At 32.0% G+C, this 23,567-nt stretch overlaps 1 protein-coding gene across 3 annotated transcripts in view; it reads left to right on the top strand.

The window, feature by feature from the left end:
- Sox102F (transcription factor Sox102F) overlaps positions 1-23,128 on the top strand; it is a 445,538-nt gene extending 422,410 nt beyond the window's left edge. For all 3 annotated transcript variants that reach the window (XM_072530009.1, XM_072530011.1, XM_072530010.1), the window contains exons 6-7: positions 7,457-7,804; positions 9,633-23,128. In XM_072530009.1, coding sequence (XP_072386110.1) covers positions 7,457-7,804; positions 9,633-9,940 — 656 coding nt within the window. In that variant the 3' untranslated portion in view covers positions 9,941-23,128. The remainder of the gene's footprint in view (positions 1-7,456; positions 7,805-9,632) is intronic.
- Positions 23,129-23,567: the final 439 nt, after the last annotated feature.

The raw sequence follows: 23,567 nt of genomic DNA, 5'->3' as shown, positions 1-23,567 counted from the left end.
TGGAGTATTATCTCTACCTGGTTAAAGCTGTCCGCAATGAGATCGATGTCATCTGCAAATTTAAGAATGTTTAACAATTTTTCATCTACATTGATGTCCTCCTCGTTCCAATATTGTTTTACATGCTTATTCTAGCAAAATTGTAAACCATTTAGGAGACTTGCTGTCTCCTCATCAAACGACTCTCATCCCAGTATACTCATTCTTACACAAACTGTAGCGATCTCAAAGATGTATTTGATGAGGGATATGTATAGGTAGTGTATTTTACATTGCGTTAGAGCGTGAAGCATTTCACTTTTATTGACCATGTTAAATGTTTTTTGAAAGTGGACAAAGACAAGTATCAGGAGTTTCAGGATATTCAATGTTTTTTTCAATTGACGACTTAATATTTTACAAATTATCATTTATTCCGTATCCAGCTCTAAATCCTGCTTGCTCACAAGGTTGGTAAAACAACTTGTAAATGTGACATAACAAGCTAGTAAGTCTTAGAGAAAAACCATCATTTTGACGACGTTTCGGCAAGGTCGCACGTGTCATTATCAAGTCAGGTAGTGACGCTTCTTGCTGGTCTTACAGTTCTCCAGGTCTGTTATATCTCTAATAAACATCGTGGATCAAATGGATTTCGACAACCAAATTTCGTCTTTTATCCAGTTTGTTCTGTATTAGTTTATGAACAATCATGAGAAACGTCGTCTTGTATTGTCTACTTTTCGATACTACATAGTCTTATAATGTTTGTTTTGTAACTCTTGACCATTTTCAACTAGTATAATAAAGCAACTTAATGTGTAATAATTATTCCACAAATAAATCTTACTTGACACTCGTACAAATTTTGCGTGTTAACCCCTTTGTTTATAAATTAAACACATTCTTAAGTGACTCGTAAAGTGAAGTTTACACCCACACGTCAGTCAAGTATTATATAACCTCACTCTGAAACGTATCAATAAAACAAACCATGTATCATTTTCTGTGAATAATATTTAATTGTATTTTTGGCATCAGCTCAAGCACTATATTATTCATCTGGACTGCAGATTACAATTAAAAAAATAAAAGCTCTATTGAGATCAAAGACTGTTTTATTATTTTCGATTTTCGAGTGGCATACCATTATTTACGTATGATATATTTATATAAATACACATTGTGTTTATGCTTCTTCCACTCGAGACCATAAAAAACGAATATAATTTGAACTCATTGTTGAATGATTCCGAAATGTATTAACCTCTTAAAATAGTTGTGGATTTCAACTTTCAAGACACAATTACGTACATACGAGAAATTTATTATCTTTCTTATAGCTAGTAATTTGCACAGAATTTATATTTAAAGTACACATGACCACATCTAGGTAAACCGATATATTATAACCGATAAACACTTTTTGGACATTAAAAAAAAAATTACATGTATATAATAAAAAATTATTATGGGTTCATTTTTTACCCAAAAGTACTTAACAAATCTAAAAAACTAGCGCATATGAAACATAAAAAAGTAAGTTCTTTTCTTTTGTGGGCACACATTGACATTGCACTTCTGACATTTCCATCTTGATTTTCCTGTACAACCAGGGTTTTTGCATCTTAAAGGTATAGGTAGCTGTGGGTGCTCTGGAAAATGTCGAATATTATCAAATTGCACCTAAATTTCAATGTTTTGATGTCTTGCAGCTACTACTGGACTTTTTGTATCGCCTGAAGGTCTTCTCCGTTTTCGGTTATTGAAATTGTTGACTTCTATGAGAGCTTCACCAACTTTCATCCTGAAGTGTAGAAGGTCCATAATATCTTTTTGTGGAATTTCTAAAGTATGCATGTCTTGCTTATGCTCTAACCAAGAGTTTGTTAGGGCCATGTCAACTGCATGAAAGATTAGTCGAACAGTCCACTTTCTGCAACGATTTTTTGTTCTGTAAAACGCAATGAGAGCATGTGCTTTATCATGGACTTATATATTTTTGTATAACTTTAGGTTGACTTACGTCAATGAAACCCTTTGTTTTTTATTTTTACGTTTTACAACATCTTCTCTACTAACCCTAACGAAGTTAGATACCATTATTAGTGGCTTGTTATTTAACCATCTGGTTACTATAATTCCATCAGAAGAGATAATTTGTTCCGTTGATCCTCTCTCGTTTTTTGAAAAATCTTTTACATCAGTTAGAGGTGGTTTAAAAAATCTATTGATTCTCGCAGTACCAGTAACAAGTATTGATTTTTGGTTGAGGATTTGTAAAAGGTTATAGCTCATATAAAAATAATTGTCAGAGTACAATGCATGCTTATTAAGTTTAAGTACTTTTGATAATTGCAATACAATAGCTGCACCCTGCCCATATTTCAAATAATAAGGTTCTATTTCTGTGGTACTACCTTGATAGATTAGAAAATTGTAAATCCATCCACTTTCACCACCTAATAAATACAATTTTACTCCCCATGGATTGGGTTTGTTTTTGATGCATTGCTTTATAGACAATATCCTTTTGAAGGGCATGATTTGTTCGTCTCTGCAAACATTTGTTTCCATCTTCAGTTCTCTACATCTCTTTAGAACTGATTTAAAAACTGGTCGAACTTTCCATAGTTTGTCGTTGCTCTGTCTAGGTTCCAGATTGTCAACACAATGTATGTGGGTGTGAAGTTTAAAAAAACGATTCAATGTCATTGTATCTGGAAAAATATTAATTTTTAAAGATTTGTCTCAATACATTCGCAGTCTTGGAACTTTTAAACAGCCTGTTATAAAAAAATAAGACCAAAAAACGATTTTATTTCTTGAAGGCTACATGGTACAAATTTCTTAATTCCAGTTTGCAAAGCATACACATTCGTGCATTGAACGAAATTTTCAAATAAACTTTCAAAGAAATATGTCAGAAAATATGTAACTGGATATTCCTCAGAACAGTTGTCATTAGACACCCGGGTTATTGTATTAAATAATTGTTGTGTTACATATTGAACATTCTGTAACCATATTACACATTTTTTTAGAGTGATGAACTTATCATACTTACCATCATTTTCGCCCTGTTCATTATCATCCTCCTTTTCTTCCTCATTATCCTCTTCCTTTTCCTCATTCTCCCATTCGTTTTGATTTTCTGAGACATCATCTATCATATGGCCAATTCTTTGTCTTACTTGTATTTCTTCTTCGCAGTCACTATCATCACTAATACATCCTTCCATGTCGGACAGTTTTTCTAGCCATTCTAGCAGTTCCTTCTCCGTGTCAAAAATAACACTTAGTCATTTTGGATACAATAATTGTGCCCATCGAATTTGAGGTACAGTTCTATATTTGAAAAAAGTCAAATTTCCAATAAAATATGTATATTCACAATTATTAGTAAGAAGTAACACTACTTTCAACATTGCGCTGAAATATAAACCGCGATTGACTTTTATGCTTTCGTGTTCTACCACTAATTGGTAGATTTTTTGACCATTTGTATCTATTTTTGCTATAAACTATCCTTGATGATTCTTGAAAACTTTCACTTTCTTCATCATCACTATTTACTACTGAAAGTACAGGACTCTGATCGCTGATGTCTCGAATCGTTATTGTTGAAGGCCCTGGATCATCAATCCTTGTATTCTCTGGAATATGGTTTTCATAACAATATCCAATATAGTATTCTGCGTAACTATAATGGTCACTGTCTATAATTGGCGTGTCACTAATATCACTAACATCATCGTTTAAAACAATTCCCTGTGCTTATTCACTTGTATACCGTTTTCCATCGATAACAATAGAATCCAGAGTCGTAAAAAAATATACGTATCTGGTATCGTCGTTTCAGAATGGACACCATACAGTAGAACTACCTATTTACAGTACTATTAATCGACTAATATTTAATAGCGCATGTGCATGATTTTGGAGATCTCCCAAAAGATTATTTGGGGCTTGTGTGACAAAATACGAAGAAAAATACCAGTTTAGAGTTAAGTATAATACTGGAAAAAGAAAAATAAATAGTAATTTCAAAAATTCTCGAACGATATTAATGCCTGAAAAAAGTAGATAGTCATTATATAACCAAACCAAAAATAGTTTAAAAAAACTTTTGCAAGGAAGTGAAAAAAAATGAAGTGAGCTATTTTTTTTAATTATTTGTAGTTCCGCCGTTTTTTTACAGTGGCCTCCTGTATCCTTCAATGCTTCCTAGTACCGTACGCATTGGTATATGTATCTTAAAATCTATTGTATTAAAAATGTGTCTTAAAATTTTTCGTTACACAATATTAAAACGTTAGTAGACATGAAATTATCCAATTAGTTAAACAATAGGAAACAGTTTAGAAACATGTCATTAAGTTCTTGCAACCGAATGTATCGCCATGAGAACTCTACTAATAAATACACAATTGGTTCACTTGCTTTTAAATATTATCTCCGTTTTTACGAATATATAAAATCGCTATGAATTCACTGTTTGAGAAAACATTGCGGGGGACATTAGCACGTGCGTTCACGTGGGTGACGGACATTACAACTATTTTTGCAATTATCAATTGCATTTGTCCAATTTGTTGAAGCTCTGATTACTTTGCGTGGTCGATATAATTTTAAAATTTAACAAAGTTGTACTTCAGTTAGTTATCTGAACCATTTTCTGCCGTATCTATACTCTTGTGGAATTAAGCAAGAATTTAGTCGAGTTTTAGCAAAAAAAATTCATGTATTTTTTATCGGGGCCAGAATACGGCTATCTGAGTTTTGTTCGAGGAGAGGTTTTATATAGGTGCTTAGTCTACATTTCGACCATATATTATTCCTTCTTCTTCTTCTTCTTTCTTCTTGTATGTAGGCTTTAAAGCTTGTTTCTTCTTTAATATTAGCCTTCTAAATTGTTTAAATTATCGAGCCATCTTTTTCTTGTTCTACCAATACTTCTTCGTCCATTTGGCATCTCTTGCTATTCGTACTATCCTATCCTGTTATTCTACTAATATCTTCATTCCACTCCTGTTTCAGTTCTGTTACCCGTCCATTTATGTCTTCTATATTGCATGCTCTTATGCAAGTATGCAGTTGCTAATATGCAAGTATGCAAGTATGCATATTATTAAATTTAGACGTGAGTTCTTTTTTTCTTTTTCGATTGCTATTGTAGTTTGTTCTCCTCTTTCAATTGATTCATTAATTGAGCCCTGATTACTGTATTTTCAATAAAATGCAGTTATTTTCGACGATAAATTAGGCATATACAAAGAAAAGTGCAATGAATAAAACGTATCCTTTCATACAGTTTTTTTAAGTTACAATAAGTAAGGCAATTCCATAGATCCCTGGGCAGTACTTCAAGAAATCAGTAATGCAAGGATTAACTTTAGATATAGAATTTTCCAAAAAAAACACATATATGCCAATTCAACTATGCAAATAAATGCACTAGAAATTTCGACCAGAGAGAAAATAAATTAGGAAAGATATTTCAGATAGCTAAACAGTTGCTCCTGAACGGAAAAGGCTTTCACCTATGTTCTGTGTGTCCCATACTTACTCCAAATTGTAGGTAAATAAGGAATTTTTACTTTATTCCGTGAGCTGGCCAAATACCCAAGTAAGGGTAGGTCAATAAACTAAAGAAGAAGAAAAAGAGATGTTAAAAAGCTATATTAGGAACAACGCTGAACCAAAATATATCGTCAATATTTGAGCAGTCTCAAATTTGCCGACAATCTGATTATGAGAATAGAAGAACTACTTTGTATGCTTAAAGAACTATCAAGATAATTGTAGAAAGATGCCCAGGTTGCATTAACATTCTCCCGATATGTGGTGCTCCGACTGGAGTAACCCTCAACAATTAAAAGGATCCAGCTCAATTTTCCCGGTAACTATGGAAGTTGTTGACGAGGAGCTGGTAAATATTTATGTACTTGTTCAATCAAGATCTTGACTCGCAAACGACTGGGCAGCAGGCACTAAAGAGAGTTTCTAGAAACCAGGTACAAGTATGTAGGAATAATTCGTTAAACGTCTTTTAGGTCGCAGTATGGAAAGTTTTATCGATAATCTAGGGTTTCCAGACTCTATTTTTTAAACGGTGTAGACATACACATAATTCTAAGTATTTGTATTTGATTTTTTTCATCCTATTTTGCTCGTTGAAGAAGAGGGGATAATTCCTCTGTTGATGTTTTGCATTTTTCGTTATTCTCGCCTATTTTTCCTGTACTTTGTTTGATTTTATTTACTGCTTTTTATTAACTGTGGTAGATCTTAAATTCTACTATCCAACCATCTTCTTTTGGGCGTTGCGCCCCGCCTTTTTGGTCTTTTTCCCTGTAGGTCCCCCTTTAATACTTTTTTTGCATTTCTCCTATCATCCATCGTTTGAATATGATCTATTCAGCTGTCTTCCTTTAGAATAACTGAATAAACGAAATTTTTTCCACAGTTATCAATTTAGTTATTTTAAAATTAAACCGATTGGAATCTTGAATATATTACCTGTGTACGTCCAGTTCAAATAGGTAAAAATATTTCGCATACTATAATTTGCTATGCATCTTCAGGTCAACGGTACATGCTGAAAATATAATAACCCATAATACGGGTAATATAATAACCCTTAATACGGGTTATTATATTTTTAGTATTTAGTTTGCCATGTACCATTGACCTGAAAATGCATAGCAAATTATAGTATGCGAAACCGGTCGTTGGTGGTAGAATAAATTGATTGTGAGTAAATCTTATTCTTATTTCTTTTTACCTATTTTAAACAGATTGGCTTTACAAAACTTGGCAAATACAGTATTTAACACATTAATTATTAACAAATCTTTTTTATTATTATTGTGACGATTTATTCTTTTATCTAGAGGCATACAAATATTTTATTGGTTGTCTAGTTTCTGACAGTGGAAGAATGTATTTTTAATGGTATTTTCGTATTTATTATTTATCTATGCAACTAAATATTAACCCTTGTGGACTTTTTTAACACGTGTAGTTTCTATTATAAGCCACGATTTATAAGTTACGTTTGTGAACGTCAGTAATTCCATTTGCAGTAAATTTTTTGAAAATCTGATGTTGACTGATTTTATTCGATTGTTCATTGATTTTTTGTAAGTCTTCTTCTAGGCTGTCTGTTAACAGCGTAGTATCATCGATGTATAGAATAAAGCTTATAAGAGTGTTTCTGCTAAAATGTCCAGTATTGTATCCAATTAAACGAATATTTAATAAGAAAGGAGAGGTGTCCTACCAATTAATATTTATAACATTTGACTCTGTAAATTGTAATTTATTTGTAAACGAGAGGACTTCTTGACATGTATTTTTGAAATACATTCTCAAACATTCTCATAGATTTTTGTAATGCGTTCTTGTTTTTGTTTACATTTTTCAGGTGATTCGATAAGTTTATCCAATTTATTAATTTCCTTTTCTGTTTTAGTCTGGGGTTCACCGGACGCTAATTTCAAACTCGAAGCGGATAATGCAGAGAAGGCGAAAATCATCAGGCAACAGGCGAAGCGGGATAACGAAAACAAACCGCACATCAAGCGGCCCATGAACGCCTTCATGGTGTGGGCGAAAGACGAAAGGAGAAAGATCCTCAAGGCGTGTCCGGACATGCACAATTCCAACATATCTAAAATTCTCGGAGCGAGATGGAAGGCTATGTCGAATTCGGAAAAACAGCCGTACTACGAGGAACAGTCTAGACTGTCTAAATTGCATATGGAGAAGCATCCCGATTATAGGTATCGACCGAGGCCGAAGAGGACGTGTATTGTTGATGGTAAGACTTTAACTACTTTATTTTTAGCGATACATGGGCGTATAAGAAACAGTCGCAACACTAAAGATATATTTATTACTTTAATTATTTGGTTAGTATTATCGGAAATATCTATATTATGTTAATTATACCAATTATTTATTCTTTATAACGATAATATTATGATTTACGCGGTCATACGTGATCATACTCAGACTCTTTGTTTTTTCATATATCTGTCAATTTCTTTAATTTATTAATTTATCTTGAGGGCTAAATACATGTCAGTCGTTCTCACTAATACGATTGAATTCCAATTTATTTCAGTTTCTATTCGCGATCATTCTATCCTGTTGCATTATCCGAGAGAGATGTTACATCATACCAGAAACTATATCGTTGGATCACATGATTTTTACTCGATATTTTCATATAAAAAACATGAGGGTAGATTGTTGAGAATAGTGCTCTTAAACAAACCCAATAACCGTTAAACAAGAGCTCCAAATTGGACCACACTCTTACAAAACCAAAATGCGCAACGCATTTTTAATATTTCCATATTTTGCAAAAAAGACGCTGATGGGTCTTCACAAAGTGTAGTGCTGCGATTGGTTACCGTGATACTATATTTACGTTATTATAGTAACTACATCTTCCTATGAATATTTCAAACTAAATATTTGCTTTAATTCAGATTTAAATCTTTTTCTTCAGTATTATCTCTTCAGCATGCCCTTCTGTACTTTCAAAACATATACCATATCATTAGCGATACCTCGTTAAAGATTTTTATTTCTTAGGGCTATGTCACACACAACATATATACAACATCTGTACAACATCTATACAACATATGTGCAGCTTTTCCGCGCGGTTGCAGATAAGATAAAGATTACCATGATGATCGCCAACATTCGTAATGGATAGGCACATCAAGAAGAAGAAGAATGTCACACTAATACACCACGACCAGTACGACTAATTTTAACACTAAATCACATGAAACGATGCTCACTAGACAAGGTGCGTTTCGTTGGTCGGGGTTTGGTTGCCCGACCAGAATGTAGCTAATTTGGTCGCAGCAACCAGAGAATTCTTACGACCAGAAATATCATAGTTCGTAATGGTGCATGGCGCACTCCTCAGATTGTGACCAAGACTAGTAGTGACCCGTAGAAGGCGAAAAGTAAATATATATGGTGCTTTGTAAAATTATACATTAAATTTAAGATTTTACGCTGTCTGAATTACCAAAATTCAACACTGGAAGTTTTATTATGGCGATTGAAGAAAGGTGTTCTTTATAGGACTTTTCTTCGTATGATTGTTACCAGAGTATTAGGTAAAAAAACAAATCCAGATGATGAAGGTCGTAAGCAGCTATACAGCGTCTTGGCAAGTACTGCAGAAATAGGAAAACACTGGTCAGAAAGGTCTTTAAGACGAAGATAGATAATATCTTCGTCATATAGACGAAGGATCAGATTATTTTTTATGTCAGTCGTGTGTAACGCATAGTTTTGATGATTGCCAACATTCAGAAGGAAGATGGAATACAAAGAATAATAATAAACATCACCTTAAAATCCAACGACAGTGTCGACTGATTTGTCCATTTATAATTTTGTCTATTACTTTGAGGAATCGTTTATTATATGTAACAGGCGTATTATTTACTCATTATCTATTTGATTTGATTTATCTTTTATGTGCTATACAAGGTGATATTAAAACTGATATTGTTTTGATCTTACCGTACTGTTTTATTATGTAAACTGGAGTAAATTTCGATAATTTATTTTAATAATTGTAAGTATATATAATAAAATTATGGTTTATTTTCTAGGAAAAAAAATGCGAATATCAGAATACAAGATGCTAATGCGCCAACGCCGCCAAGAAATGCGGCAGCTCTGGTGTCGCGATTCCACTGACATGAACAACTTTATGCCTCCCAACCCAGAAATGTCACCCGCCACATCGACCTCCGGTAGACCATCGGTATCTCCACCAATGGGAATGCTAAATGGCGCTGGTCCCAGCTCGGATGCTAGTTACTACTATACCCACGACAGCACCTCGCCCGAAGCCATGAACTTCTCTCAGGATTCTAGTATGGCTTATGATTCGTCACCTAGACATGGTAACGACTGAGCCTGGCTTTCAAGGGACAGATTCCCTCACTGGTATTAAGGTTCAACGTTAGAAAAATGTTTAGAAGATTTTGTGAGACAGCATTTAACCAACTTAAGTATTTTGAAGACAGTATGTAGCACTAGTTTTTGCTTGCGAATATGAAATTTGGTTAACGGAGTTCTCCTAAAGATTTTCCTAGTGTTTGTTTCGAATAAATGTCCATTTTAGGGCGTTTTTTGATTTGAAAAACCTTGTGGGTTTGTATTAATATTAATCGTATGTACATTTGATAAAGAGACACTCCAAGGCAAGATTCTCTTGTGCCATTTGTGAAAATAAAAAATAATGCCAAAAGACTTTATTCATACTTAAAATTTTTGGTGTTGTAATTTGTATTGTTATGTAGATATATTTAAGAATTTGACGTTATTTATTTATATCTAGTTATTCATTTTTGTTTTTTTTTTTATTTTGTAAATTCTTGTAAAACTTTATAAATAGTTTCCTGCATTACATTGCCAGTTTTTTGTTAATATGTACCGGATCTCTCAACTTTAATTTTAATACTTGAGTTTTTAAAAGGTTTTTCATTATTTTGACAGATCGGATTTTTTAAAAATATAAAATATACCTATGCCATACTAGCGTGCCATTGTGAATATTATAAATGCCACTGTAACTTTGGTATGATTATTTTAAAAATGCAAGCATTAAAATATTTGAGACTCTTACAGCAATATTGTTATTTTTCCAAAATGATGACGAAACTTTTGAACTCAAGTGAGCAGTATTCTTTTTTCTATGCTGCATTTTAGTCTTCTAATTCCGAAATGATCTTGTAAAAAATTAGCTTTATTAGAATAATAAAATTGTATTATTTTTTAAGTAAACGATGTATGGTACAAACAAATTCTGGTAGTTAGAAGACTAAAATATTAAGAACAATTTGGAAAAAATTAAATTTTTCTATCTTAGTATGGAACAATTTGTTACTTTGTGACCAATTTGAAAACTGTTAAAGCGTATTATCGGCACAAAATATTCTTACTATACTTTTCTATAGAATTTTATATCAAGAAAGTTATAATACCTAAGTAATTTATACCAGGGCCATCCCCATTATAAATACATCTTGAAAATAACTATAGTCCATTTCCATCATATTGATAGCACATTATGTATGCAAATACCTAAACTGTTGATACGGGTGACTCAATGAAAAATAGATATTTGTCAACAAGTTTACAGAAGTATATAGGAAAACAATTTTAAATTGAGTATGACCACCAGGTATAAAGGTTGAAGCAGAATAGAATACAATAGTTTTGAGGGTTACTAATCCCTAAATAAAGTTGCCAGTGTCGGAGTGATGGAGATTAACAGGTACTAATGAATTTGCAAGAAATGTAAAATGTTTATTTTATTGGTTATATATAAAATAATTTGTGGCCGTAACAGGGGCCGATTTGTAAAAAAATGAATATTATTTTAATCAAATTCCATTTCAGATTCACTGCTTTCTTCAGAATCTAAGGAATCTTCAACTCCAATGTTAATTATTACCGGTTCCAGCATTGCATCAGTCATATTATCCAAATTCCACATTTTATTTTCTTCCTTGTAAGCATGACTAACAGCATTTTTCCAATTTTCTGGAGTTACTTTTGATAAGGAATGTTCTAATAATTGTTGTAAGTCTTCTAATTTAAAAAATTTTGTTGTTGCGTCCGAGTTCACCCTTTACTTGAGACCATATATTTTCTATCGGATTCAGATCACAGTGGTATGAGGGTAAATGTAAAATATTTACATCGCGGTTTAATGCCATTTCATCAATTATTTATTTTTTATAAGCTGCTTTATGTTGCCTTACAATAGGTAATAATTCCTTTTTTGTCGAATTCTCCTTGTACTCAATTGCGTTTGTATCCAACCATTCGATTATCTCTCCTTTTTTCCATGCCATTGTTGGCAATTTTTCTGCTAGTCTTGAATGGTAACTAGCACTATCCATGACTATGACAGAATTTTTTGGAATTAAATCCAACATTTGCTCAAAATAATCTTCAAAAACGTCAGCAGTCATTTCCTCGTGGAAATCTTTGGTTGATTTTGAGGCAAAACTTAATAATACACCATTGACAAAACCGTATTCGTTTCCAAAATGGGTTATTATGAGTCTGCGTCCTTTTCCAACGGGAATATTGTTTATTCCAGTAGATACACCTTCGATGAATGCGTGACGGGAACTTTTCACATTTGTATCAACCCATAGATATGGTACAGTATGACCTTCATTTAGCCAAGTCTCGTCCAAATAAAAAATTGTTTTCCCTTCTTCTCGGTACTTTTTAATAGTTCTTAGATAATCTCGTCTCCAACATACAATGTATTTTGTTTCAATTAAAACGGATTTTCTTCTATTCTTTTGCCAACGAAATCCCATCTCTCTCAATAGTCCCCATAATGTCTTGTTGCTTATGATTGGTAACTCTTCGTTTTCTCTAATTAATGTTTGGATTTTGTCCAATGTTGGAAATTCTTTGTTAAAAAAAAATGAGTGGACTTAGTCTTATCTTATCATGTCTTATCATGTTTTTATGTATTTCTTCAATTTCCAAGGGTTTACTCCCTCCACTCTTCTTGGGAGATGAAACAGTTCCTCCTTTTCTTTCTTTTAGGAATCTATAAATTGTTGCTTCTCCAACCCCTGTCATATTTGAACACATGTTAACGATTTCACGAACATTACTTAAAGGGCGTTGATGTACAAGTGCATAGTGTACATTTAATATTATATTTTTCTCTCTTAGACTGAAGGTATCTTTAAAACTACACTTAACCGGGATAAAACCTGTTGTCGACGTCATTTTTAAATGCAAATAATAAAATATCGACACCAAAAACGTAGGTAGGTAAGACATGAACAATGTACATCTACAAACTAAATGGAAGATGCAAACAATTTCTAATTTATATTATTGGCATAAGCTGTGATGTGGCATAAAAACTACAAAAAACTATCATTAGTGAAGCCTTATCAGTAATTCCAGGTAATCGTTCAAAGAAGGTATTCTTTTTGTGTCAGGCGATAACTTGTATAGAAAACAATAATCACTTTTAAATTACTGTTTACATTAATTTATTTCGTGAAACATTGAATTCTCTCGTTAATCACCCGTGTATAATTAACAATAATCGTGTGGCATATATACCGACGTTTTTTACGCACAAAAAAGGTATAGTGAGAATAGTGGACACTTATTTTACAGAAGATTTTTTAAAAGATAATGAATTGTTGACGGCATCTTAAAATATTAATTTTTTTTATTTATTTCAAAACAAGTATAGGGTGACGCCTATTGTTTTTTGACCTGTTGAGGATTTGCATACATAATGTGCTATCAATATGATGGAAAAGGACTATAAATGATAAAATGTAAACCAACTTTTTGGTTGTATAAAAATGATAAAATGTAAACCAAATTATTCAAAATTTAAATAAAAATAATTTTTCTTAAAATTACCAGATTAATTTATTTTTACTTTTTCAAAACTTGAACTCAAAAAAAAAATTAGCACACGGGGATTGTTATCCTTATCAGTTGTAATGTGATGAATGGAAAACTAATCAAAAACTAGAAATGGGGTGCTAAGCTTACTGTGTCATTGTGTTAACTCTATGTTATCCTTTTATGCTTTCATATTGCTATGTGGATATGTTTTCTTAGCTTCAGACAAGAGCTTGACAAGTTTTCTTCGATTCATCATCATCAACCTGTACACGCTTCAGTCGTCAGTCCATCTGGTTGGTGGGAAACCTCAACTCCGCTTCTTGTCTTGGTCTTCAATCAGCAATATGTCTTGTCTATCGGTTCTTAGATAATCTGGCGATGTGTCCTGTCCAATTCCATTTCAGTGATTCTTTTGATGGCATCTATTAGTTTTGTTCTACGACGTATTTATTTGTTTGGGATTCGGTCTCTCAGAGAAATACCCAAATTCTGGAGCTCCATAACACGTTGGGGCTATACCTTGAACTCTTTTGAGTCATACGGGTAGGTCCGATTTACATATACCAAATAGGTAGGTTTAATTTACCAAACTCTGCCCAGGTGAATCCTATGTGACGTGGGACCTCACATGTGTGGTTATCTGTCCTATCGAATTTCGTGCCTTTGTATGCGACGTAGTCTGCTCAATATCCTTTCCATCAACAGCAATATTACGATGTAGTACCAGATTAGTCATTATTTGAGAGTTGTTCATGGTTAGTTTAGTCCGACATTTAAGGAAGCGTAATATAATTTTTCCAACAATATTAATGCATCATACGATCGGCTATAAGAACGATGTCATCTGCGAATATCAAATTACTGAGCCTCTCTGTATTTATGTTGATACCATACTCGTTAAGATCTGCCTTCTTACAAGTATGTTCTAAAAGTTTCGTAAGTAGCTTTGGAGACACGGTGTCTCCTTGCCGTATTCCTCGCTACATAAAGAAATTATTTGTTTCTGATTCAGATAGTATTACGCTAGCCGTGGCATTTTGGTAGATATGTTCGATTATGTTTGCGACAGTCTATCGATGTTAAGACTTTTATCATTGCCAATGGTTTGTTGTATTTTACAGAGTTCTCTATCAGGTTCTTTATCGCTAGTAAATGCTCGTTAGTGCAGTACATTTAAATTCAGCTTGTTTCCTGGGCTGATAGAAGTCTAACTTGGCCTCCGGTCTTTTTTTCATTATTTTTGTAAAAAGTTTATATATGGGTGATAACAAACTGATAGCACGGTAGTTTTTTAGGTCTGTTATGTCTCCTTTCTTTTATAATAAAACAATGTTTGCATTGTTCTACTGAGAAGGGGCTTTCCTTGGTAGATGAAATTCGGTGAAAAGTTTGGCTAAAACCTGGATGATTTTATTTTCACCTAATTTGATCGCCTCGATCACTACTCATGGCCTTCGATTATTCTTACTAATTTCTTATTCAGTTTTAATTCATTTGAAATAATTTGCTTTCAATCCCATGCTTAAAAATAAAATCCATTAATAATAAGTTCAAAGATATTTCAGTTTACGACTTTTTATGGTTAATATTGTTCTTTTTTAATTCTTTTGAATACTTCTAAATTTGATATTTTATCCATCCGGGATAGTTTCATTTCTCTCTCTTCAATCCTGACCCACCAGAGAGAGTGTAGTGGTCATCGTGATGTGTATTGTCCGTCTTCAAGGATCTCTGTCTCTGGTTATTTATTTTAACTCATGCACAGGTCTTTTGCATATACCTGTAATTTGGTCGATTCATCTTGTTGGGGATCTTCCTCGTGATCTTCGGCCTTCTACATTTTCCTTGGGTATACTTTCCATGTTTTATGTGACTGCTTTCTGACCTTTAGCTTATTTTTAATTAAATTATTTGACCTTTGGTCGGTCCACAAAATTCGTAACATTCTCCAACAGAACGTTTCAGTGGCATCTATCTTTTATCTTTCCGCTTGTCGTAGAGTCCAAAATTCAAATCTGTATGTCAGTATTGGGAATATTGAGCAGTTTCATTTAAAAAGCACTTCAATAATTATGTATTCTGAGTACAACTTTAATAATTCTATTGACAAGATGCAACATTACATGCCTCCCGTTTCATAATTATTTCTTTTATGAAGCCTTCTTTCATTGTAATGTTGCTTTTTGATTAAAAGAAAGTAAGTATTTATACGTTTCTATAATCTATATTCATGTCTAACTCTGAACAATGCTTTTCTGCAATGAATAAACACAAATAGACATCATGATTTACATCTAAGCATTGTACAAGAGGTATGTAGTACCTTGTAGTGTTTTGTAGTGCTAAATAAAGAGTACTTCGTTTTTGTCCTTCTCCTTCTGAATCCAGGTTGGATATTTCCTGTTTCCTTTATGTTTGGCATACAATATGTGATGTATTACTTTCAGAAACAATTTTAATATATGATTTATTAAACTTACGGTATATCGTGAGGATATATCTTGATATACTAGAATCACTTTGATAGAAAAGTCATTTAAAATATAATCAAAGCATGGGGATAAGTACCGTCGCTTTTATGGTAACAAGAGGCATGGTATATGCACAGGAAGTACTCTGACAGTGAACTTGTGATAAACTATTGTAACCTAATGATTATCATATAATTTCCTTTTCTTCTCAAAAATGATTTGAAACCTTCGACAGTATACTCATTTGTATACAAATTTTGTAAATGTTTTATTGTCGTTTTCGTACAATTGTTCACAGAATAATCGAAATAGTTTCATATTAAGCGCTTGATATCTTCCGATGAAATTTTTTAAGTGCAATGTATACTTACTTTTGTTTCTGAACTGTTGATGTTTATATATTTTAAAGTAAGAGCCAGTAATTTAAGTGACATTATTTATTTTCAACAGTTTTTCTATTTAAACATTTGTACAGTCCCACTCGAACTATGCATCAATACAGTAAACAGGTTATTTTCCAGGTTGTATTATTCGAAAAAGACTAAAATAATGCAAAATAGAATTTTTGTATAAAGTCTCTATCACAACTACAAAAAATAGAAAATCTAGGAACTATAAGGTATAATAAATATTTAGTCACACTAGCTATGAATATGTGCAAAGAAAGTACAGTATATGTTTGAGTCTACATTTTATTTTTTATAATTTCTAGTGAGTTTACAGTATCTTTTGGGGATAGTATGAGTTCTTACACTGGAGTAACACGACGAATATTTAAAAACGAATACTAGAACACAACTGACAACTTTCACAAACAAATACCTACCTTATCTAAGTATTTCACATTGTATTAAAGACATTTATTTACGCATTAGTTTAAATTTTAATTACTCAAAATAATTTCTATTTGGTAACTTTGTTAGACCCCATAAAAAACTCTAACGCAATAAAATTAAACATTTTTAGTAATATTCGTTTCTAACTAAGTCTGTTCCTCGACATATTAAAGTCCTTCTAATTAAGCAGCTTCTGTCGTTCTGTAAATTCATTAATAAACGTGAAAACTTCCAAAAACGTTTTCATTGTTTTAGTCAGTCAATATTTTATTGTTAAAGAATGAAACTTTGAGAAGACGTCTGGAAAATAACCTACGCAGTTAGATATTATACACATGTTATGTACTTAGGTATAAAAAGTTATTTAGGTATCAAAATATACACATGTATTATTTTATTATGTTTCTTTTTGCAAATTTTCTTCTAAAACACTTCTCCTGGTAATATTAGAAGTACCAGTGTAAAAGATTGACAACTCCCTTGTTTCTTAATTAAAACAAATGGTTTATGTATTAAAAAATTATCATGGACATCACAACTTTCGATGAGGTTATCTAGTTATTTTTGGAACGTTCATACAATTAAATTTAGACCAATGATTGTTTTGATTTACTAATGTAAAACATACATATTATTTATTAAATAATTTCTTACAATTTTTTTTTTAAATAATTTTTCCTTTTCTTTCTTTTTGTTATGTTTTTTACCTAGTTGTTATTTCTCTATACTGAATGTTTTCCGCCGAATAGTTGTCTTGCCAAATACAGTTTTTATCTGTAATACCGTTTAAGGTAATTTGGGAAGCTTTATTTTGCTTGAGAAGAAGAATCGGACTACTAGTAAAGTACTACGTCTATTACGTCATTACTATCCAAATCATTTGTGTCATTTCTATTAACATCTATCCCATTTTGCTTCTAAATTCAATAAATATCGTTTATCTATCATGGGTAAATTGTTGTTGTTAATTTGTAATTTTCTTAATCTTAATCTTCGTTTTGGAGATAGATGGTTAAGTGTTCTTCGGAACACTTAACTCACGTTCCTCCTCAGTTTAATAGCTGTGTTCTCTTATACATATTTTAATACTTGCAAAATATCACTGATAATATGGGTTAGTGTTATTAATTTGTCATTTTTTTCATCTTATCTCCGTATTTTGACGATTGACTACTATCATAACGATTGTCACCTTCTGATATTTTAAACATAATGTCAAGATACACATCCATAACATTTTTCTCCCTTTTATGCTACGTCTTTCTTAGATTTATTTCTGAATATTATTATATTCCAGAACCTGTGATTTCGTTTCCTTAATATACAATATCAAATGTCAGTTTCTTTTAGATATATTCTACTATTTTTCAATTTCGTCAGCTTAAACTTCTTCTTCTTCTTCTTCTTCTTTTTATATAGACATGACTGTCTCTTTTTCAATGTTCCTCCAGTAAGTTGTCGTTCCATCGTTTTCGTGGTCTTCTATGTCGTTCCATCGTGGTCAGCTTAAACAAAGACCTAAATACACGCATCTTCATTTTACGATCAGCTAAAATTATTTCATGGACTTTCTTCACATTTCCGGTGTAACTGCATGGAGGGGGGAGGGGTTATCCAGTACGTGTTTCATCCAATGCATATATTCGGCCACTACGAAATTCATAGTACCAAAACTTGACACAATTGTTTTGTGGAATCGAATTTTCGAGAGAATAGTACAGGCTGGTGGGTTCTTAAATAAGGAAAACAATTCTTAAGTTATTTAATTGTCTTTTGGATTAAGATTAGGTCAATCCCGAGAACATGATATTAGTAGAATCATTATTAAACATGTGTTATTTCATGTTATTTTTAATATAAGCAGACCTTGGATACTGTATATTTAAAAGCGATCTATTTTTAATCGACAATTAATTCAAAACATCCTGCTGTCAGTCGTAATGTGACCTATCCCATAGTAAACACGTTAAAAGTTTGAATTAAAATCCAAAGTAATATCTGTTTTTTTTTTTGTGAAAATGTTGATCTGATCCCCAGTTGTGCCAGAGCGGTGGAGACCCAACGCCACAGGATGAGTAGTATGGTGGGAGTTAATCTCGTTCAGCTCGGTTACAAACCAGCAATTAACAAAAGTGTAAGAGAATTTTACAAAAATTATAACCAGTTAACCATTGCCTTATTTTGTTGTTTTTGAAGCAACAAGTGACAAACGGAGCATTAGTAACGTAATATTTATTCAGCTTTTCTTTTGTTTCCTTCGCCATTTTATTTCTCAAATAATAATGTTCAGTAGGAGATATAAAATCGTTTTTCTCCATACGTGTAATTTTTACAATCGCATTACTATGCGATTTGGTCACTTTAGAAATTCTAAATTCACAACAATGCAAACTCCCGATTTCTAAAGACAACAAAAATTTGTTCGTAAGAAAATAACACAACATACTGCAGAGAAAGTGCCGATGATTGTTTTTGGCAAACTTGTGACACTTGCGACACAGGTCGCATATTTTTTCTAATAATTACCTATTGGAAAACATGCTGACAAAATTTCTAGTTGCATCAGTATCGACAATCGCTTGTACTATCTTATGTAAGAAGCTTAAAAACTACTTGAGATCTTTATCGCGTCTACAAGAACAATAACGTAATTTACATAAAAAGTAGCTCACTGGCAACAAAGCAGTTGTTTGTTTGAATTATTGAATTTTTCTTGTTATTTTATAAAGAAGAGGCATATCTTTAACCGGTAATAAGTTTTCATTGAACAATATATTTTTAAAATAAAACAGTGAAAATAAAAAATAAGATCATAGAGGAACTAAAATATTTTAGTGGAATGAATGTCTTGGTGATTGTTGGTTTATTCTATTGAACAAAAAAAGCAATCGATAATTACTCGATTATTTAAGAAGATACCTCATTTAAATACTGCTTGTAATAAAAGCAAAACAAATACAGATGTCAAGTTCATTTAATCATATATTGCTGAGAGATTATAACGTTGTGTTACAAGCGGACACCGCAGTCTCAAGCACTGTTCGGAAATTAAGAAATATGGACCGCCCTCTGAATGACCAGAAAAAGATATATACCGAATAGAGCAAAAAGATGCTCATTGAAAACCTATTCGAATCTTCTTCTTATTTAATTTTTCAATGAGCTACATAATGCTATGTTTTACATTATAGTCAATGCAATAAATATGTGTCAATGACAGCGTGGTGTACTCGTTTCATATGTTTTCTATACTGCTCGCATTTACTGATACTATTTTCTTGTAAATCCCTTTTGCTTCTTCAATTATCAAGGTTTTATTATAATCATAACTCTGGAAAACAATTTATCGGCAAACATTATTCATCACACTTATTCAAACATTTGATCTGTGTTTAAAAACCTAGTAAGAATAGCTAACTGGTCACTTTATCTGAACATAGGTATCTAGACTCTGTTTTTAAGAAGAAAATTGTTTAAGACCTTTATTGTAAACGTTAATTATTCAAGAATTTAGTCGTTGGATTAAATATAAGTATAATTTTTAACTTAAATTGTGGATAACCTCAAATATTATAGAGTCAACCTCAAATTTTTTACTTAATTGTTTTTAGAAAACAAAAACATGCATTTTTATTCAAATATCCCTCAAAATATTAAATTGTAAGAATACAAATATGGATATTTAAGTTTTGTGATTTGTGATACCTACTATTATTAGAACAAAAGAATTAGCTAAAAAGTGTAAATTTATTTGAGGCTTATTTTTTAGCTGATATTAAATTGTGTATGCAAAGCATCGAACCAAGTCATTAGTCAAGTCAAAGTAACAAATTAGAAACAATTTTCTTTTTTCAAGTTATTCATCCCATATAAAATACAAATCAATTTCGCTCTTCTTCTTTTTTTACGGTGCCGTAAGCTCACAACTTTGGCAACTATATTAGCCCATTTTTTCTTATGTACTGGTAATATACATAAGTTTATCTCAATATTTTGCTGGTTAACTGTCGTATATCCCCAAGCAAGAATTTTGAACATCTTTCTGGTGACCTTCTACAGTCGATCTTTCCATAAATGGTGAAGTTTTAGGGTATATTTTTCCCATGACATGACCGAATTACTTAAATGTTCTTTTTTAACTAGATTGAATAGTTCTTTCTCTTTTCTTTTTAATGTTTGTTGTATTACTTAATCATAATCTCAAAGATTTCTTCGATAACCCTACAGTTCAAAAGTACTTCAAATTAAACCATTCACGACTCAACAGTAAACATGTTGTAGAAGCCTAGAAAGCACCTGAGTACTCGGGTTCGTAAATATGTAAATCTACACTGTTAGTCTGTTCGACACCGTAACACCATTTGCATTTTGTTGAACATAGATCTTGCTTTCCCAACCCAAGCTTTTATTACCACAGTAATTTCAACCTTCTAGTATCTAGACTGCATCTGAGATACACTATCTAGATTATCTTCATGTGTTATGATATTCTCTATCAATGCTCGACCTTTGGTATTTTAATAAATCAGACTTGAAAGACGCTAGCTTTTGAGTTCAGAAGAACAGGTGGTACACACAAAATTTGCCATTCTATTGACATAACTTCAGTAAAGAAAAATATATCATGTTTATTTTAATCTTAAGTTTATTTCATATTTTGGTATTTGCCAAATGATAATCAAATTACATAGACAGATAGTTTTTGGTTCTTTTTGGCTATTTATTTTCCAACTAATGAAAAAGTGGTACTTTGTATACACCTTAAATGTTTACAATATTTTCCATGACAAAAATATTCTTTGTATCATTTGCCAAAAACAAAGACAAATACCGACTTAGTCGACTTTTGTAGAGGATGAAAAATGTTAAGGTTACATACCATTTTTGCAAAAAAAAAAGTATGGCGAAACAATAATACAATACCTGTATTAAGCTGGTCGTTAATTGAAAGCGAATTTGCTCAATCATATAAGCTCCTAAGAGTCATCCAATATACTCGAAATACAAAAAAATCACTTTTTTTTTAATGCAATGAGGAAATGTTAAACAACAATAGTGAAACGACTAAAAACGGCAGATCCAGATGGGATTCACGATTCGCAGATCTCTTAATGGACTGTCGTGTGGCGGACAAACTAATCGAGTCATCCCATAAAATCGTAATTAGTCGCTTTTCCTTATTTTGCCTCGCAATGTCGCTTCCAGATGATACCAGCTTTGTTCATGACATACTCATACCTGTGTACTTACTAAACTCTTTCTTAGGACAATAACCAATGCAGCTAGTACCTTTATCTGTAAATAGTTTTTGTTTCTGATCGATTGAGATATTTTTTATCCTTTTTAGATTCTTTATGTAATGTACTTAACTTCCTAACAATTTGCCGTACTTTTGATAATCCGTACAGTATCAAAAATGTAAGTTGTATATGAGAAAATTCTCCACGTGACGCGCTCAGAATTGATATGAGAATATGATCAAAGAAAAACCTTTGCATATCGAATATAAGTGTGGGTGTTATGAAATTAAGCTATAAGTTAGAATGTTAAAAGTCTTGTGATATTTTCTATGCAAAACATTGAACGTGTACTTATAATATAATAGTTTCATAAAACCCACAGTTTATTTCAAGGAAATAAAATAGTTGATATATGAGGTATCCGCATCATAGCACAATTTGCCTGCTTTCTTTACGATCACTTCTATCATCTTTCTACGTAAGTTCAATGTTTTTCTAAGGAACTTCTTTACGGTCTGTCATCTTTGATATTTGCAGCTGTAGGGTCAGTTGAGATGGGGAAATTAATAAAAAAAATATCAAAAAATTTCAGAGCATAAAGACATTCTGTATAGAAACATAATAGAAATTAAATAGAATGATATATTTATGAAAGCAATTTGGAAGCTTGGCCGATATTCTAATGTAGTTTGTATAAATTGGAAGATAATGAACTCAACAAAGCTGTTAACCATAGTCTAACCTTTTGGTATTAAAAATATTTACACGGTTTGTGTCCTGTAGTGATTTTATTTTACACAAGGTTACAAATTTTTGTGAAAATTCTATTTTTAACGAATTCTCTCATTTCTGCTAATGTAACTAAATTTTTTTGCTTACAAGTTCTGAAATAGTATTAACGGTGATTTGCTTAAAACAAATTAAGTATGCAAAGAATGTAAGTCTTTGATCATTCTACTCTCATTCTTGTCAGTTTTGAGCGCGAGCAGTGCAGAATATATTGATTATTCCATAATACATTAGACGGCTAGTGATGAATGTATGTAAATCCCAATATCAATGTAAAAGTTAATGTTAAGGTTATATCCAAAAATGGCCATGACCTGGAATATATTATTAGATGCTAGGCTCATTGTTCTTTCCTGTGCCAAATTAAAATAAAATAATAAAATGTAATCTGGCTTTTATTTTCTCCTTTTAACATTTTGGTATTTATTAAATCCAAAATATAAAACAAAATAATTAGAAATAAGGCGAAAGGTGTATTTGGAGCTTTAGACAACCTTTAGTCAAGACACACGTGTGAAATAAGGATGAAGATGATAAAAATTTCATCAAGCATATTCTGAGCAAAAACAAAATCCATATGCAAAAGAGCAATAAGAAAGAGAGAGAGAGAGAGAGAGAGCGAGAGAGAGAGAGAGAGAGCGAAAGAGAGAGTAAAAATCAGTTAGAGAGCATAAGACAAGTAAAATCTACTTCCCTAAAATAACAATTGATGCCAAGAAATGAAGGTGACCACAAAAAAGATAACTTTAGCAAAACTGGCAAATTAATAAAGCAAAATGATAACGAATTAAAGG

Source organism: Diabrotica undecimpunctata, chromosome 4, assembly GCF_040954645.1.
Source record: "Diabrotica undecimpunctata isolate CICGRU chromosome 4, icDiaUnde3, whole genome shotgun sequence".
Lineage (NCBI taxonomy): Eukaryota > Metazoa > Arthropoda > Insecta > Coleoptera > Chrysomelidae > Diabrotica > Diabrotica undecimpunctata.
This window is presented reverse-complemented; position numbering and strand designations above follow the sequence as displayed.